Source organism: Bos taurus, chromosome 29, assembly GCF_002263795.3.
Source record: "Bos taurus isolate L1 Dominette 01449 registration number 42190680 breed Hereford chromosome 29, ARS-UCD2.0, whole genome shotgun sequence".
NCBI classification, from domain to species: domain Eukaryota; kingdom Metazoa; phylum Chordata; class Mammalia; order Artiodactyla; family Bovidae; genus Bos; species Bos taurus.
The window spans coordinates 40,896,024-40,914,051 of NC_037356.1; the positions used below are offsets into that span (position 1 = coordinate 40,896,024).

Here is an 18,028-nt window from a genome sequence, read left to right on the forward strand (position 1 = left end):
CTCACAGACGAGTCCAGGCCTCTGGAAACAGAAAAATGATGTCTGGGAGGCAGAGCTGGGCACCGAGAAAATAATTTTCAAAGATCCTCGCAAAGCAGCCGGCCTGCCTCCCGGCACTTCCGGACCAGACTGATCAGTGGGTCCCCACACACAGGGGCCTCTGAGGAGACCAACGGAAGACTTTTTAGCAGCAGTAGCGGCCACACGTGAATAGGAGAAACAGGCTGGCTCGACAGAGCAGAGGGAGAGAGTGGGACAGAAAAGCAAGGAAGGACAAGCGAGGCCCAGGAAAGGGAGCTGAGTGGCCAGAGGAGCTCAGGGAGCAGCCGGCCAGCCAGGAACTCACCAGAACCACTTCAGAGCTGTGGGAACTGAAGACCTCGTGGGTCCAGGTCTGGCCAGGCTCAGGGGACCGGTCCCCCTTGCGATGCAGCTTCAGGCCAACGGTGTGGTGGCCCATGGTGTTCAGCAGTTGGGTCACCTCACCCGACTGCAGGTTGTCAAAGTAGATGGTGGCACCCACAATCTGGTCCCCTGAGCAGGAAGGAGCAAGACGTGGGTAAGACCACCCAGAGTCTCGGGGACACAACCCACAACCCAGCACTCTGCGTTGGGCCCTTGGACTGATTCACAAGTGTGGTAACACCCATGGTAGAGATGAGGGAACTGAGGCAAGGAGGACAACTAATTGGCTCAAAGTGGCCAAGCTCCTGGGTGGTGGAGTCAGAACCGAGGACGCACAACGTCTCCAATCCACAGGACCGCCTCCCACGAGGACTGTGAATGAACAAGCAACAAAGAGTGGGCAGGGGAGGGCAGGGCTTGGGTACCGACCATCCTGATGCCACTGAGACCGGGCACTCCACAGCCACCCACCCGCTTGTGCTGCCCCCTGCCCTCCCCTCCACCAGCCTCCCCACTAATCCCAGCCCCAGCCCGCACCCCGAGAAGACTCACCCTCCTTGACCACCCCAGTGCGGGCCGCAGGGGAGTTCTGCATCACCTCCTGCACAAAGACGCCATCATCCCTCTGGGTGATGGTCAGCCCATGGGAGCCGCTGCCCTGCCAGTTGGGCAGCAGCAGCTCCCGGGTTGTCTCCTCCTCTTTCTCCATCTGTTTGGGATAACGAAACAGAGCTCAGGGCAGTGGGGGTGGAAGGCCATGGAGTGGGGCACTGTCTCCAAGGTGCCGGCTTCTGCTGTGGGCAAGCTCCCAAGGCACAAGGGGCAAATCGGAAATGGGCCAGTGGATGCAACCACAACGGAGGTAATCAGCCCCTCACCCCGATCCAAGCCCCTCCCCGCCCCGTGCTCCGTGCTACAGCCCCATCCAGGTCTCTACCCTCCCCACTCCCCACCCGCTCACCTTCCCCTCCCTCCTACTGACCTTCGCAGGACTTGGGTCAGGAGCGGATGCCTTGCCAGGAGCCCGCCCCTCCTTCCTCTTCTCTCCTCAGGGTATCTCTTGGGAATCTCGGTCACACTGTCTAGGGGAAAGGTCACAATCAGGTTCTCACTCAACAGGTGGCTCGCTCGCAGCCCCACCCCAGCCGCTCTGCAAGAGAGATGGCTGGATGTCCTGTCCACTGGGGCCAAACCAAAACCCCAACCCCGCTACTGTCATCAACTCCGTTCACACGTGACTCTCCAAGGCTGGGATCACGGGAAGGAGCTTTGGAAGAGGCCAGACTCAGATTCCAATCTTGGCACAGCATCTTGCCAGCTGTGTGACCCAGGCCAAATCACTTAACTTCTCTGAACCTCCATTTCCTCATCTGTGCAAATGGAGACAATAAAGGATCCCCATGAGGGCTGAAGGAAGGAGAAAGAGCATGAGTGGAAAGCTCTGGCCCACGGGAGCCTCCCCAAATCCACATCCTCACTGGGTCCCTTGGAACAGCTTCAGGAGGGAGATGTTACTGCCCTACAGTGCAGATGGAGAAACTGAGATTCAGAGAGGCCAGCCGGCCGGGGTCCACCATAAGAGAGCAACATGCTTGGGCTCTGAGCCTGTAACTCTTCCCTTGACACACCACATCCGGTGTGCAGCTATAACCCGTGTGAGATCCCCCTCCTCAGAGCCTCCAGCCCTGGGGGTCATGGGCAACCTGCAAGCCGGGCCGGTGCTGGCCAAAGGTCAGCGACACTGGGTCACCCTGTCTAACCCGGCCTTGGGTTCAGGGGGACACTTGCCAGCTGGAGCTCCAGGGGCCCTGCTACAGGCAGAGGCTGAGCAATGGAGGCCCCAGGCCCCTCAGCACTGGCCCAAGCCTGAGAGGCTGCAGTCCAGGGGCGCCATCTCAGGCACGTGGCAAGCCAGGGCCCATCGGGCTGCCCCGGCTGGGCCCGGAGCCAGGTCCCCATAGGTGAGGAGCAAAGACACCCTCCAGCTACAGCTGTTGGCTGCGGGGGCACCCGGGGAGACAGCAGGCGGGCCTCCAGCCTCCAGCCATCCACACAAAATGGCAGCGGCAGCCACCCAGAAGCACGTCTGTGAAACCGCGAGGGGGCGCTATTAAGTCGTGGAGAGTTTCGCCCAAAGCCGAAAACCCGCTGACATCCAGAAATCAGCCAACCAATCAATTAATACATGCATACCGATCGCCCCTGTATCATTGTACAGGCCGCTGCAGAGAAAACCAGCAAGGGACGGAGGCACTCAGCCCAGCTCTGAATTACACGCTCCGCGAGGTTGTTACCTAACGTCACTGATGTATCCTCCAAACGCACTCCACGGGCCACATATGGAGAGTTAAAAGACCTAGTTCCTGGAACTTCCCTGATGGCCCAGTGGTTAAGACTCCGAGCTCCCAATGCAAGGGGCCAAGTTCCAGCCCCAATCAAGGAACTAACCCACATGCCACATGGCAAAGCCAAAAAAAAAAAAAAAAAGATTTAGTTCCTGTCCCAGATATAAATTATGAGCAAGGTGCTCAGGGCGTGACTAATCTGGCCTCAGAATGTTCCAGAAGGTTTGGGAGCCTTCTGGAGGGGGGATGAAATCTAAACGGGATCTTGAAGGTACTGAGTTTGCCTTTGAGGATAAGATTTATGGAAATTCATGAGCACGTAGGACTTCCAATGTCAGGCAGATCATAATACCGATGAAGACAGCCACAGACACTGTTCCCCAACCACCGGTACTCTCGTGTGGTATTTATGTCAGCGCAGGTGCCGGCCAAGAGGCCAGCGGGCAGCCTGCTGGTACAGGTGTCAGCTGGGGCAATCACCTCCTCCCTTCCTACCGAAGTCCGGCTGACCCTTCCCACAGAGAAACAGCAAAAGCCGGGACTTCAACAGTCCTTCCCCCAGCCTCCAGCACTGAGTAGCCAGCCCGGCAGACAAGGGGGGAGCCAGACCTGGAGGGGAATAAAAAGGCTTCCACCCAAGGGCTCTGCAGCTCCCCGAAGCCACTGAGTGCGCTGGCACCCTCTCTTCCTCCTTGAGCAGGGCCCCTTTTTTCAGCCTCGCATCCTGGTGCTGAGCCAGCAGCCGGCAAGGGGGGCGGAGAGCCAGTAAGCTCACCCTCGCCCACATCTCAGCCCCACCCTCCCTCCTTCCCCAGTGAGTCACTGCGGCTGCAACAGCTCCAGACACGCCAAGGGTCACACCTAAAACCCGCTTCATGGGCCAGGGCCCTGGGTGCCGGAGGGGCTGGGGCTCCAGGAAGAAGCAATGGGCTTCCCTGCCAGCTGCTTGGCCCAGAGCCCCCGGCCCGGAGCCCCCGGAAGCCCAAGTGGGAAGCTCAGAAGCGGGGATCAGCCACATGCCTCCACCCCAGGGGCTAATGAGAAGGACATCATGAGTGGAGAAGGGACCACAGCTTGTGAGAACGGGAGGTGCTGGATTAGAGGCTGCAGGTTGATCCTGGCGGGGCACCCGCTGGCTTCCCAGTCAGGTGGGGCTGCCAACCACCCTGCCTGCCCTGGCTCAGGCCTCACCTCCTGGCACAGCCAGGCAAGACTCCCCTCCCCTCCCCTTACATCTGACCTGGCAGTACACAGGGGTGCTGACAGGGGATTCGAGGCCACAGTGGCAAGGGCCTATTTTCTGCACTTGGATCCCAGCCGGTGGTCTCCCCCACCCCTGGGGCCTGTAGCAAACCCAGGGGGTCATTCCTTCTTCTCCCACATGTCAGGTGAAGCCAACTTTCCCGGGGGGCTAGGGGCTCCACCCTGCTGCTGCCCAAAGCAGAGTCTTTGGAGCCTTGGGGAATTCTACACATTCCTCAGGGGTCAGAAGCTCTCAAAGCCCTTGGAGCTGGAAGAACCCTTAGGCCACATGTGGCTCCTCTATCAGTGGGATTCTCCAGGCAAGAATAATGGAGTGGGTTGCCATTCCCTTCTCCAGGGGCTCCTCCCCACCCAAGGATTGAACCTGGGTCCTCCTGCATTGCAGGCAGGTTCTTTATCATCTGAGCCACCAGGGAAGCCCTAACTTAAATTCAATTAAACATTTAGCCCATAGGTTGTAGGAACTACATTTCACGAGCTCAACAGCCACGCATGGCTACCATATTACAAGCCCAAATACAGAACACTGCCACCACTGCAGAAAGTTCTGTGGGACGGCACTGCCTGCTATTGACAGATGGGGAGAGTGGGGTCTGGAGCCCTGAGAATGGGGGAATGCTGGGGCCCTAGAACGCCCAGGTCTGCCAGCTGCCCCTGGCACCTGACACCAGCTCACAGCAACCTTCATGGTGGGAAGGGCTAGAGTGGAGACCCTCTAAGGCAGAGGGCTGCCTGGAGGGCAAAAAAGGAGTGACGTGGCAGGGACACTCCCGCTTCAAGGCAGAGGACGCACATCTGAGGCTGCAGGGACAGAGTGCAAGAAATTCAGGCCAGAAGCAGCTAGAGAAGAACGAAGCTGCCCTGATGATTCAAAACCACAAAGAGGATGTGCATGCAGCAGGGTTCTGCCCATGCCATCTCTGCAGATCTCTGCCCTGGGTGGGCAACACCCAGGCAGACCCAGGAGAAGACCAGGAAGCAGACCCTTTGCCCGGGGAAGATGGTCCCCGCCAGCTGTGACCCCCTAGAAGGGCATGTTCTCCCACTGGTCCCAGGAAATCCCTTCTGCCCGAGAGCCAGTGTGAACACAGCCAGGGAGGGGGCGCAGCCTAACTGCTGCAGCAGCCAAAGACAACGTCGCAGCCAGGGTCAGTGTCAAGACGACAGGAACTGATACACACACACACACCCTGAGAGTCAGGTCCGTACGCCTCAGTGCCTCCACGCACCACACCTGAAGTCAAGATACACAGCAGGTCCCTCTGGACCTGAGTTTCTGCATATGCCCTCCAAAGGCAGGACATCAAAGGTGACATGCCAAGACGGAAAGAAGCATGCCAGCCCGAAATGGGGAGGACACAGACAGCAACACTTCTACCTAGCACACGGGCAAACTGACCCACCAGACACACAGGCCCCAGAGAAGCAGTACCCCAAGGTGAGAACAAGATGACTCAGAACCAGAGCTGAGACTTCCACCAGTCAGAAAGCCACGAACACACACAGAGCCAAGGGCCAGGGGCTGGGATATTCAGAGAAAAGAGAGACACACCCAGAGAGGCCATCTACTCTCGAGAACTCACCAGGCTGTAAAGAGGAAGAGAAAGAGCCACATTAAAAGAAACAACCCCTCCCAGGTGAAGAGAAAGAATTTTGCCAAGCTCCCATAGTGCCCCAGGACTGTGCTGGTTCCATGCCTGGGGTCCCCTTTCTTTCCCAAACAATCCCATGTGATTAAGAATTAATATCCTTATTTTAGAGTGCAGAAACAGGCCCCGAGGTTAAATGACTTGCCCGAGTATGAGACAGAAGTGAAATGCGAGCCCAGGGATCTCGGACTCCGAGGCCAACAGTCTTAACCAGGGAAAGGGATGAAGACACGAATAAACACAGACACAGGATGAGAAACCACAGAGAAAGATGCACAAGCGAGAGAGATCTACGTGGAGGGAGGCCCAGTGAGCGCCGGAGAGACATACCCACAGGGGGCCGGACAAGCCTCCAGACTCGTCCAAAGAGAGACCCACAGAGTGGGACCAGGATGCTTCAGGGGATGTTAAAACACAAGAAAGAGAGGGCTTGAGGTTTGGGTAGGGGCAGGAGACCCCCAGGAAGCAGTGATGCCCATCAAGTGTCACAAGCATAGGAGGAAAGGTGAGTGGCCACCAGCCTCTGTGCCCACACACCAGCCTCGTCCCGACCCAGCTCGGAGACCCCAAACCCAGAATGGGCAGAGCCCCAGGTCTCCCAAAGCCCAGGATCTGAGGGCCCTTGTGGTTCTAGGCTCATCAGCACTATGTCCCTAGGACTCAGAAGTCCTGAGCTATCCAGAACGCAGCTCACCTGGAGACTCTCTGGACCCCAGCAGGTGAGACCAAGAGACAGGCCCACCTGGAGACAGGCCCCAGCAGGTTAAGGCAAACACTCCCAATCACTGGGAAATGGGAACAGCCCTGACAGGCAGAGCCCAGGTCAGAGGACAAGGAGGAAGAGAGGGGTGGCCTCTCTCCTGGGTGCTAAAACCTCCAAATGGATCTCCATGTACGCAGCTGCCAGACCTCGGTCTGAAAAAAAAACCTGTCCCATTCTAAATGGAGTAGATTGCACAGTTATCTCCCGAGTCTACGCTGGCACCAAGAACTCTGAGGTCAGCTGATTCTGGGCAGCACACCCCTAGGGGCACTTTCAACTTGCATAGGGTGTGTGTGTTGGGGAGGTCGAATTATCATCGAGAATCTGACCAACATGTTGCAAGACATGGGCAATATGGGCACTGGTGAGATGATCAAAGACTCGCAAGGCCAACAGACGACCCACCCAATGCATGCAGAGACACTCCTGAATCCCCAACCCCTCCCAGCCCAGAGCAGGCTCACAGTCCCTGCCTCCACCAGCTCACAGCAGACTCGAGTCTGGGCAGCCCCAAGCCCTGTCCATCACGGAGGGAGCCTGCTTCTTGTTAACCTGGTGTCCAGAGTCTGTGTGCACCTGCGAGCTCCTCCCTGGCTGCCTGGGCCGCTGGCCCCGCCCACACCTCCCACCAGGAAGAAGTTTCTCCAGCCTCATCACCCAGCCCTATCCTCCCCTCCAGTCCCTCTCCCTGGCCCCTCATCACCATGCTGGAGTTTCCCTGCACCTCAGCTTCCAGGGCAGCTCCCTACCCCCACCCCTGGGGGCCAGCTGCTTCCAGGGCTAGGCCCAGAGGTCTTTCTCCACCTCTGTCCCCTGGCCCCTCTCACTCCCCTAGCCCCAGTGGTCCAAGTTCAAGCTTCCAGCCAGAAGAGAGATTCTATCTTCCTTCCCTGACCCAGAGGGACTTCCTTGTGGAACTGGGGGGTTCTTGGAGTGGGGGGGCTCTGGGGCAGCTTTACATTCCCCATGCGAGCAGTCCCCACACCTAGCCACCTCTCCAGAGAAGAGTGGGCCTTGACCCAGGACAGCTAGGATGAAGACACCAGCTCAAGGATGTGGGGTGGGTGGCTGGGAAGCACCCTGCTGAGTTGAGGACGGGTGAGCTCACTCCCTCTCCCAGTCTCGCCCTGGGGGATAGATTACAGTTTGGGAGCTACCATGGTCCAGCTCTCCGCCCAGCGGCCGGGCCCCGCTAGTGCAGGGGCTCTCGGCCAGGCTGCTCGGCCCAGCTGCCAAAGAGCCACCCCCAGCCTGGCCAGGCGCTTCCCCTTCCCCTAGAACCTCCGCTCCGGCCCCCGGGGGACAGGGCAGGATGCCCCTCCCTGAAGCCTCCATCAGCCACGGCCTCACGCCCAGGCCTGTGCTCACCCTCCCTCAGGCCTCTGGACACAAACTCCAGGGCCTAGAACTGTCCAAGACAGAGAAACTCACTGGAGTCCTTCCCCCCGCAGCCCCCATGAAACCTCCACCACCACCACCGGGCATAGTCCCACGACTACCCCCTGCCCGCTGCGCCCCAGACGCAAGCAGAGGTGACGCATTCAGGACTGGCCCGCCAGCCAGAGACGCCCTCTCACAGGTAACATTCTCAGCTCTGACATGAGCAGTCAGTCTCAAGGCCACCATGAAACAGTGACCCCAGAGCTGGGACCTCCCCTACAACAGCCCATCTGGCCGTCTGGAAGCTGAAGGGAGGAAGAGGGGGTCCATCAACACACACATTCCTGCTGAGCCCACTGTGGCCCACCCAGGAGACCCCCGCTCCCCCCACTATGCCTCTTAGGCTCACCCAAGCCTGGAGGAAACCAGTCAGCTCGGGAAGGCCGGGAGCCCAGCGGGATGGTCAGAGCCCAGGGAAATGCCAGCTCCCTGGGAGCCTGGATGAAGCCCGTCAGGGGGCAATGGGACAGCAGAAAGCCCTAGCAAACACCAGTTGAAACGTCCCATTCCCACCCCTCTCCAGGGGCGACCCCCCTGCCTCATGTGCACATGCCCCTGGTCAGCCCAGCTCCAGGGAGAGAGAGAAGCTGGGGTTTCCTGGGTGTGGTGGGGAGGTGAGAGTCAGCAGGGGAGAGTTACCAGCAGGAGTCGGACTAGCTCTGCCAGTCTGCTTCTGCCTGTCCCCAGGCGGTTCCCAAGTGCTGAGGAAGGTGATGACCACACCCCAGAGATCCACACACTCCTCCACCTCCACAGCTTCGCCCCAACCTCTCAAACGAGCTCCTCAGGCTTGGGGTGGCGTGCTCGGCCAGGGCCAGCCAGCCCATTCCAACTGAGCCTAGGAATCCAGGTCGGTGGTGCCCGAGAAACCCCCAGCCGAGGCCTTCCTGGGATGAAGGTGACCCTGGGACCCCCCTGCCCATTCCCTGCCCTTGACCGATGATGGCCATCTCCCTTCACAGGTCTCCCAGGAGTCATTCTTTTGGGTCCCACTTTGAGCCCTGGACCTGCAGTCACATTCCCCTCAACTGGCTGACTCTGCTCCGTGGGTGGGAGGGGAGCCAACCAGAGTCTGGCTGGTTCAAGTCCTCAGCTCTTCACAAACTTGCCCCGACAAGGACCCCCGAATCACTGCTTCGGGGCCCCCCAGCATCAGCAGTAAGCCCCACCTATGTGGCTTCTTATGTGTCCTGGCTTCCTGAACAATGTCGCTGCGTATAACCTTCAAGGACAAGGCTTTGGGGAGGGCCACAGACACCCTCCGATCCCCGTTGCCAATACTCCAGACCCTTCGTCCTCTGCTAGCCCACCTCTCATGCCCCCACCCCCCTTCCCGTCCTCTCCCCCCCACCTCACCCCTCAGCTGCGGGCTCCCTTCTCTCCCCACTGGGCATACACACCCGAATCAAGGGCTAGCCCAACCCATCATCCTTGGGGGCCAACGAGAAGGAAGCTTCCCCAATGAGCTTCAGAAAGGAAGTGAGTGCCACACCCTGCCCCAGGGATTTCCCTCCTGGGGGCAGAAGAGACAGAGCACCAAAGGAGAATCTTACTCCCCGAATTTAGACCCAGCCCTGGTGAGGGGGCCCTAAAATGCCTTCCAATGCATCTTCAACCTCTCTCCTTTCCCCTGACTCCGTTGCCTTCTTCTATCACCCCAGCCCTCCAATGCATCACTGTGTTGCCCAAAATCAACCCAGTCTCTCTCACGTTCTAGGCTGTGCACCACAGGGCACACAATCCCTGCAGTCAGAGGCTGGATCCTAGTCGAGGAAACTGTTTCAGAACCCGGAGGTAACTCTCTGGGTCCCTTTTCCTGCAAAGGTCCAGGACCTGCGCTAAGGACCTCGCTGGCACGGGAGGATCCCACGGTGCCTTTTCAGAGATCCACTCCGCAGAACAGGGCACCCAGCAGCAGGCTCCCTGGGGGCACCTCACCACCTCCTGGGTGGCAGCCACGCCCTGCGACAGGCACACACGAGGCTCACAATTCTCTGGGGCCACAACGTGCAGAGGCGCCAGTGCCCTCCCCACGTAGTGCAGGGGTCCAGCTGGATGCCCCTTCTGCCCATTAGGCTCCCCTCCCACCCACGGGGCAGAGTCAGCCTTGCTCAGACCCACGTGTCCCTCGTGGCCAGCGACGCCAAAGGGCTGCGCCCCCGCATCCCGGGGCCCTGGCACTGCAGGGGGCACCGAGCCCGCCAGCGGAGGGCCAGCCCTCGCGCACTGCACACCCTCTCCCGGCATGGGAAAGCCTTATATAACACAGTTCTCCGAACACACCCTAAGCCCGGAGACTTTCCAACTCTCCAGCAGGACCTCGCCCCTCCGCCGTCGCCCCAAGAGCGCGCCGCGGGAGCGGAGGGGTCCGGGGAGGGGAGCTGAGCCCTCCTCCCCCTACGCCCGCCGGACTCCGGCCCCCGCCTCCCACACAAGCCCCGTCGCCCCCCTCCCCTTTACCCCTCGCCACTCCTCCCCGAGTTCTGGTTTGAATTAGTCACCGGCTCCAACCACCACATTCCTCAGGCTGCTGGCGCCGAGCCAGGCTCTGGGGCGGGGGCCATCCCGCCCGGACGGGTTTGGGAGTGGAGTTGGGGAGAGAGCGCCGCCTCTGAAGGGGAAGGGGCGGTCCCGAGGGCCGCGCCGCTGCACAGCCCCACTCCCCGCCCACCCCCAGTGCAAGAATCTCCCCAATTATGTCCCCCACCCCCACTCCCACCCGTCCCGCCGCGGGGCGCGCTGCAAACTTCCAGGCTCCGCCGCCCTAGAGGAAGAAGGGATTTTTTCTGGAGCTGGGAACACAGAGGGGCAAGACTAGGGCGGGGCAGCCGAAGGGAGGCTGAGGGGCCGCCGGGAGCCAGAAAGGGAGAGGCTGGTGGTGCAGAACTGGGTGGGGCCCGGAGGACTCGGGACGCGAAGTCAGGGGCGGAGGTGTGGGGCGCGGGGAGGGACGGCGGACGGGGTGCGCGGCGCGGGGGCGCAGGGGCGCCGGGAGGGGCCGAGGGGCCGCGCCGCGATCTCGGAAACTTCTCCAGTAAACACGGAATAGGCGCGGAGCAGCTCGCCGAGCCACCGCCCCATGGAGAAGGAGGGGGTGGGACGGGTTACTGGGCAAAGAACCGGAGCCCGGCCGTGCAGCAGGGACAACGATCAGCCCTCGAGAGACAGACGGACTGGAGCAAACCGCTCCTAGGAGGATTTTCCAACTTTGCCCGACTTGCGCCCCTTCCAACGCCCCAACTCCAGAGGCAGAGCTCCTTTTCCAGGACACCACGGTTGGCCTCCCCGTGGCGGCCCGGGACTGCCCACCTTGCTCCAAGTTGAGCCTTCACAGTGACACCCATCCAAAGAGCCTCGCCCAAGTCCTGCCACCCACCTCCCCTCCCGCGTTCCCGGCGTCGCGTTCCCCGATCGCGCCAAGGTGCGCCGGAGGCCCCTACCTGCGCGCTCAGCCCCAGGGCACAGCCATAGCCGGCGCGGAGCCCGAGGTCGCGGTGCTGCGGCTGTTGCAGGCGGCGAGCCCCGGTCGGGGCGGGTCCGGCAGGGCGGGCGGTGCAGTCCCCGCGGCGGAGCTGCTCCGAGTGGCCGGGCCCCTGCGCGCGGAGGCGGCTCTTGTAACTCCGGCTCCAGCGGGCGGGTCTGCCCCGAGCTGTGGGGAGAGGGCGGGGCCGGGCGGGGCCGGAGCTGGGCTGGGACGGGCGAGCCGGGCCGACCCTGCTGGGACCCGAGAGCGGGCTGCTGGGAGGGCACCGGGGCCGCGGGGACCCGGGGGCGCGGCACATCCGAGGTGCTGCCTTCCCCAGCCCCCATCCACTGCCCACCCCGGCCCCACCGGGCCTGGATTTGCCCCCTGACTTAGGCGGGTGGCTTCTTCTGCAAGAAACTCTTGGAAGCTGGACCTGCAAATCAGCCCATTTTGCAGGAAGGACCCAAGGGGTCCGGCGCCTGCAGGGGCTTGAGTGATTCAGCCGCGACCTCCAGCCTGAAGCGGACCTTTGAGTTTTCTCTCAACGCTGCCCACTACCCTTCTAATCCTAGGCCCCGGGTTCTTCACTTGGTTCTTCACGCAGCCGCGCCCACTTCTCGCCCTCCCTCTTTCTGGGCGCCCCTCAGCCCCTCCCCGCCCCCAGAACCGGCCTGGAGATGTTGGCCCCACCTGCTGGAGTCAGGGTCACCAGCGCCCCACGCGCCACCGTGCCTCTCTGGCCGCTGCAGCGACACGGGAGTCAGGCCCGCACCCCTTGCAGGATCAGAGTCCGCGCTGCCTGCCTCCCTGTCCCCCACTTTTCTCTATTTCTGCTCGGACCCCCTCCTCCACCGCCCCACTCCCCTGGACGCTGAGTTTCCAATTTTACAGCCATTTCCCACAGCCACTTCTAACTACACGGAGATTTTATTAAACGTTTAATGACGGGGTGCGGGGGGGCCTTCTGGCTTCACCCCCATGAATCCTCTTATCCTCTCTTTTGGATGACCACCCACTGCCCACGTGGAGCCAGTTTGTCTTTCCTCTGGAATGCTGGGGAAGTGAGACCCCAGGCTGGAGACCTGAGAAGACCTGGCCCGCTGTTCCATCCTGAGTGGGCTGGGGCTGAGACCAGCGGCCCTGTCCTCTGAAATGGCAAACATGTTTACAGGCTAAAAATACCCAACAGCCAACTCCGCTGCCAGCCCTGGGGGCTGTGTCCCAGGTCCAGTTACCGGCATAGGGTACAGGCGTGGGGGAGGGAAGACCCAGCCAAAGGAGCCACAGACAGGCAGGCAGGCAGATAATGGACACAGAAAGGTGGAGACACGTGTGTAGGCATTCAGACCGGCACAGACATGCAGAGACACATAGTCAAAGCACAGACTTGGGCACTGGCAATCTCTCATATTTTCTCTCTCTCTCTCTCTGTCTCTCTCTCTCTCTCTGTCTCTCTGTCTCTCTCTCTCTCTCTGTCTCTCTCTCTCTGTCTCTCTCTGTCTCTCTCTCTCTCTCTCTCTCTCTCTCTCTCTCTCGCACACACAGTGACTCAAACCTAGAGCAGAGGCAGTTCCACCACCTGTATCACAAGCACAGAATCAGAAACCCAGACTTTTAGAATCACTTCCACCTCCATTGTGGTCTGCTTCTCTTTCCCAGCACCTACCTTATTTAAAGAAAAAAAAAATTCAACTTTGGGATGCTTTAAAAAAATAAAACCAACAGCTAATTATTTCCGATATAAATTTTTTTAATTTTATTTCATATTAAATAACATGTATTCAGTTTTTTAAATATAGACCAAGAATACAGATAAAGTGGGCCGTGACCCTACAAATCTGATTAATCCTTGTTGCTGTTTCGGAGATAAAATCAATACCTCTATAGGGTGAAGGATGTCAGTACAGAAAAGCAGAACAGTAAAAAGTAGATGATTCCCTCCACCCCCAAGTTAGTCCCTCTCCCCCAAAATAACCACAGTTAACAGTTTATCAGAGGAGTATTAACTTTACGAAATGAATCATTTGGTTCCTTGAAAGTGTGAGGGTTTCCAGTGCATGTTAAAATGGGAGCTGATCGACAGGTTTTTCAGAAAGATAGCTACGATATGACATATGCCACAAAGATAGGGGTCTGCACAAAGGGCCATGGGAATTTAGAGGGAGGGGCTGAAACAGGAAAGGAAGAGTGTGGGAGGGTGTGAATATTGCGCCTTCGACTCAGCTGGGACTCCCTCAACCCCCCAGGAGTGAAAGAGCAGAGGCTGGTGTCCTGGGCTCAGAGCCAACTTATCAGCTCCATTGTTTGTTCTGGCCACCCTCTTGGTCAACAGAGAAGAAGGCAGGAGAGGCCGGTCTGGGGAGCAGCTGCAGAGCAGGGATTACTGTCCAGGTACTTGGTTCAGGGGCACGAGTGTCAGGATACCTGGTGGGAGGTGGTCCTGGGGAGTGGCTCCTCCCTGCTTCTAGGCTAGGAGGATACAGAAGGGGTAAACTAGACTCTGCCCCTAAAAAGCCATGACCCTATTTGCCACACCAAAGCTGGCAGGGAAAGGGAATATTTTCAACAGTCTTCAATGGTGCAACTGGAGACGCAACACTTTGAGAGATTTCTGCCACCCCTTCTCCTTCTGCCTACTGCTGTAGCCCCCGTCTTTCACCCCTCCTCCCCAAGAGCTACCTTCATGGTGATCTTGTCTGACACTGCTGTAGGCACCTCGTGTGTCAGCCCATTTAATCCTCACACGCAGGAAGGAAATGGTCTGGGAGAGGGGCAGTGATTTACCTAAAATCACATAACCTTCAGAAGCCGGACTCAAAGCTCCCATCCACATCTAAGCTCCAGGAGGGCAGGCATTGTTTGTTTCCTGCTGCGTACTCTATGTCTACAGCAGTGGCTGGCACCTAGCAATCACGCCAGAACACTTTGCTAAAAAAGTGAGTGAATGAATGAATGAATAAACTGCAGATATAACTGGCCCCAAAGCCCTTGTTCATCTTGTTTTTTTAAATAATTTTTTTGGCCATGCATGTAGGATCTTAGTTCCTTGACCAGGGATCGAACCTGCACTGCGCCCCTTGCATTGGAAGCTTGGAGTCTTAACCAATGGCCCACCAGAGAACTCCCCCCAAAGTTCCTGTTCTTTATACAACAGCATCCTGTACCCCACGAGGTTCCCCTCACTCTCAGCCCCCACATGTAGTTCTCTCATGCAGCTTTGCACAAACATTTACTGTGTCCAGCACTGGGCCAGGGGTAGGTGATGGTGGTGGTGGTGGTACAGGTAACGGAGTCCTTGACAAGATGGAATCCCTGCCCCCAGGTGCTTAGTCCAGAAGGATCTAGCCTCTGATGCTAAGCTACCTTGTACTGTGAGTCCCATGCTTTGGAAAAACTGGATGTCATTTTTTCTTCCAGATCTTTTACACCCATATCTTACTCCCCCCACAAAGACACACTATTTTTTAGTTAAAAGGAGTTCCCTCCGTCTGAACATTGTTTCAGATTTCCCCATCAAAGTAAGAGCTACCCAGTGATCTGAGAGGACTTCAGCCTTCCCGCTGGTCCTCCACTGCCCTTCAGAAGTGTCCCACACCACACAGTCCTCCAGACCCACTGGAAAAGCAAGGTCAGCTCTAGGACTCGTCATCACTGGGATACCCCAGCTTCACCAAAAGTGCCACTCCCTCCCCGGGGGTTCCCTGATTTGTAGGTAGTATGTGTGTGATGAACCCTGGGCTCCTGTGTTGCCAGGCAACGTGCCTCTGTTTTGTTCTTATTATGCCTGTTTCCATAGCAACCCCAAAGGGGCGCTCTGTGGGCAGGCCCTGTGCCAGGGGATTCCCCTTCCCTTCCCTTCTCCCCACAGTCCCCTTCTCTGAAATCAGTGCATGATGAGGAAGAAAAGATGCGATTGCTCTACGAGTCATCATGGCTTTTAAACTCTGATCCCAGGAAGGAAGTGAAAGGTGCAATCTGTTCTCAATCTCTTTGAAAGCAGACTTTTCGTCCAGTCGAGGGCCCTTTGGCATGTCAGCCTTAGGAGCACAGAAATTACTGTCACCCCTTTTTTGAGTCACAGGGCATTTCCCAGACCCCCCTCTCCACCCTATACAACACACCAGCTCAGACATGAGCATCCCTGCCAAGCACCAGGCCCTTCTCCATTCACTTTCAATTCTTTGAAAAATATATATTTATTTGGCTGCACCAGATCTTAGTTTTGGCATGTGAGATCTAGTTCCCTGATCAGGGGTCGAAGCCGGGCCCCCTGCATTGGGAGATCAGAGTCTTAGCCACTGGATCACCAGGGAAGTCTCTCACTTTTGATTCCTAATCTATCATCTTCCCCAATGGAGCAGCAAGTTTATTGGGTGATTCTGGGATCCAAACATTATTTTCTAAGCAATTCTCAAACTCCAAACTCAAACTCAACATAGGAAGCCAAGTCAACCCATCCTCCTCCAGCTCAATTCAAATCCTAGCCTGTATTTAAAGCTCAGGCTTCAAATAAGGAGTTCCTGAATTGCTCAGATCAGACAGCTGGGATACCGGAAACCCTCCCATTACACTCAGTCCTAATTGAGATCTTCAGGCCCAAGCAGAACCCAAGTTAAAGCTGATTAGAGAACAAGAGACAAGACCCAGGGCCCTGAGTAGAGAGACTGGGAGGTAAGAAGGCAAAGAAATGCTGTCCGGGCAAGTGAAGGGGGGCAAAAAGGGGGCAGGGAGAGTGGGGCGGGAGGATGCACAGTGACAACTGGATTCCTAGATGGCCCTGCGCTGTTGGGGCTAGGATGCTGGGGGAGCAAAAAGATAACAGGAAATGGGGACCCAGGATTAAGGGAAAGAAGTGGCAAAACAGGACTGAATGAGACTGTCAAGGGAGGGAGGGAGAGGAAAAAAAAAAGCCCAAAGCTGAGCTGGGGACTGGGCGGATGGACTTGTAAACAGGAGCCGAGGGAGGGAGCTGGAATGAACGAAGCAGCCAACGCCCCAGCCAGCTCCCCTCCCCAGCAGGGAGCGGGGAGCATGAGGGAGGCGCCGGGAGAGGGGAGCACCAGTCTCCTCTCCCCTTTTTTGGACTCTGCCTTTCTCCCACACTTTCCAGATTCCTCTGCTTTCCCCCCAGTTCCCCGGGGAAGGGGAGACCAGCCTGGGCTTCCCTCTCCGTCCTCTGCTCACACTTCCCAAGTCCAGTTTAAGGGGATCAGACTGAGCGGGGAAGGAAGGGGCCTAGGCTGCCCAGAGCCTGAGTCACCACATAGTTGAGGTTCCTGTCACTCGAAGTCCCGCCTCTGCTACACCCTGTGCCCTCTGCCCGCCGCCCCAGGGACTTGGATTGCTAGGGCTGACCCTGCCCTAGGACCTGCTCCACTTCCACGAGCCTTACTCAGGTCGGGGCTGTCCTTCTCGGGCTGATACCACCCTCTTCCTGGCTTCCAAAACCTAGTGTGCTTTGTCCACCACTTTTGGGAGAAGCACCCTTCTGCTCTTTTTTTGGGAGCAAAAGTGACTCAGTTGAGCGGCTGCAAGAACTGTGGAAAGAGAAGCATGCACCCCTGATAAGTCACTTCCCTCTCTGGACTCCAGTTTCCTCTTAGGTGAAAGAAAGGGACTACGTGCTGTGGTCTCCCAGAGGTACATTCTGTAAGACTGAGTCAAAGAGATGGAGAGCTGCTATTGAACACAGTGGGATAAAAGGGGTGTGTTTGCTAACCCCTGTCCTAACAGTAGAAGTGGGCGGGGCATGGGCACAGGCAAGGCCACCGTAGGGCAGCCAACACCCCAGGCAACTCGGTGACTCAGGTCCCCGCACAGAGGCCGACAGGCAGGAAGGCACCCCGCGGCTCCCCTGTGAGTCAGGGAAATGCAGATCTCCGTGGAGAATGACCAGCCAAGGTCCCGCTATAACCAACTCTCCCTTACAACTTAGAAAGCTTCCAATTCCAGTGTGGGCCCCCGCGTCCCTTTGATGAGTGCCCTAACCTCCCCGACCTGGCTCCCACTCCTCCTGCCTGGCCTTGGCAATCCTTCTGCCTTCCACTCCATAGCCCTCCCTACCCTCCAATGGCTCCCCTGACCTGCCATGTCCCCTCGCTTACCCCTTGGCTCTGCCCATCCTCACTATCCACCCCCATCCTGGCAGAGCCAGCCAGATGATTGCAAAAGGGCTGAGCCAGCGGGAGAGGCCCTCACATGACAGCTGTTCCTGCTGCGGAGGGGAGGGGGCAGCTGGAAGTAGAGGGAGGCACATTCCACGGGAGATCTGATCAGAAATAGCCCCAAACACTGAATGACCATCCAGCTCTGGCTCAGCGCAAAGCCTGCCCATTGTATAAAACAAAGTAAGGTCAACAGGCTGTCTTTGGAATCCCGAGGAAATTAGGAAAACAAAAAGGGGTGGTTACAGCAGGGGAGGGGGCTACAAGAACGAAAAAAATCCAGGAACGTCTAGAGATCCAGGGTCACGAAGGATACCTTTGCCATTGACCCAGCCCTAACTACCCAAGACATTCTCCCTCTTACAAGAGATTCAAGTGAATATAGGGTTACTCTCCAGCAACCGCCATCACCTACCACTCCACCCATCCCTCGGGTGCTGAGGTACTGGGACACCCCAGTCAGTCCACTGGAGTAAAACACAGCCTCCTCTGGGAGCCATGCCAGCCTGATTAGAGCAAACAGACAAGAGCAG

At 58.0% G+C, this 18,028-nt stretch overlaps 2 protein-coding genes across 5 annotated transcripts in view; one reads left to right on the forward strand and one right to left on the reverse strand.

The window, feature by feature from the left end:
* AHNAK (AHNAK nucleoprotein) overlaps nucleotides 1–11,452 on the reverse strand; it is a 91,810-nt gene extending 80,358 nt beyond the window's left edge. For 2 of the 4 annotated variants that reach the window (XM_024987677.2, XM_024987667.2), the window contains exons 1-4: nucleotides 11,306–11,452; nucleotides 1,388–1,483; nucleotides 958–1,114; nucleotides 347–534 (exon numbers count right to left, since the gene is read on the reverse strand). In XM_024987677.2, coding sequence (XP_024843445.1) covers nucleotides 347–534; nucleotides 958–1,114 — 345 coding nt within the window. In that variant the 5' untranslated portion in view covers nucleotides 1,388–1,483; nucleotides 11,306–11,452. Of the gene's footprint in view, nucleotides 1–346; nucleotides 535–957; nucleotides 1,115–1,387; nucleotides 1,488–11,305 lie in introns of all 4 variants that reach the window. The other 2 variants (XM_002699316.7, XM_024987666.2) reach the window with 1 other exon arrangement.
* CSKMT (citrate synthase lysine methyltransferase) overlaps nucleotides 1–18,028 on the forward strand; it is a 427,761-nt gene that overhangs the window by 325,971 nt on the left and 83,762 nt on the right. The window lies entirely within an intron of this gene.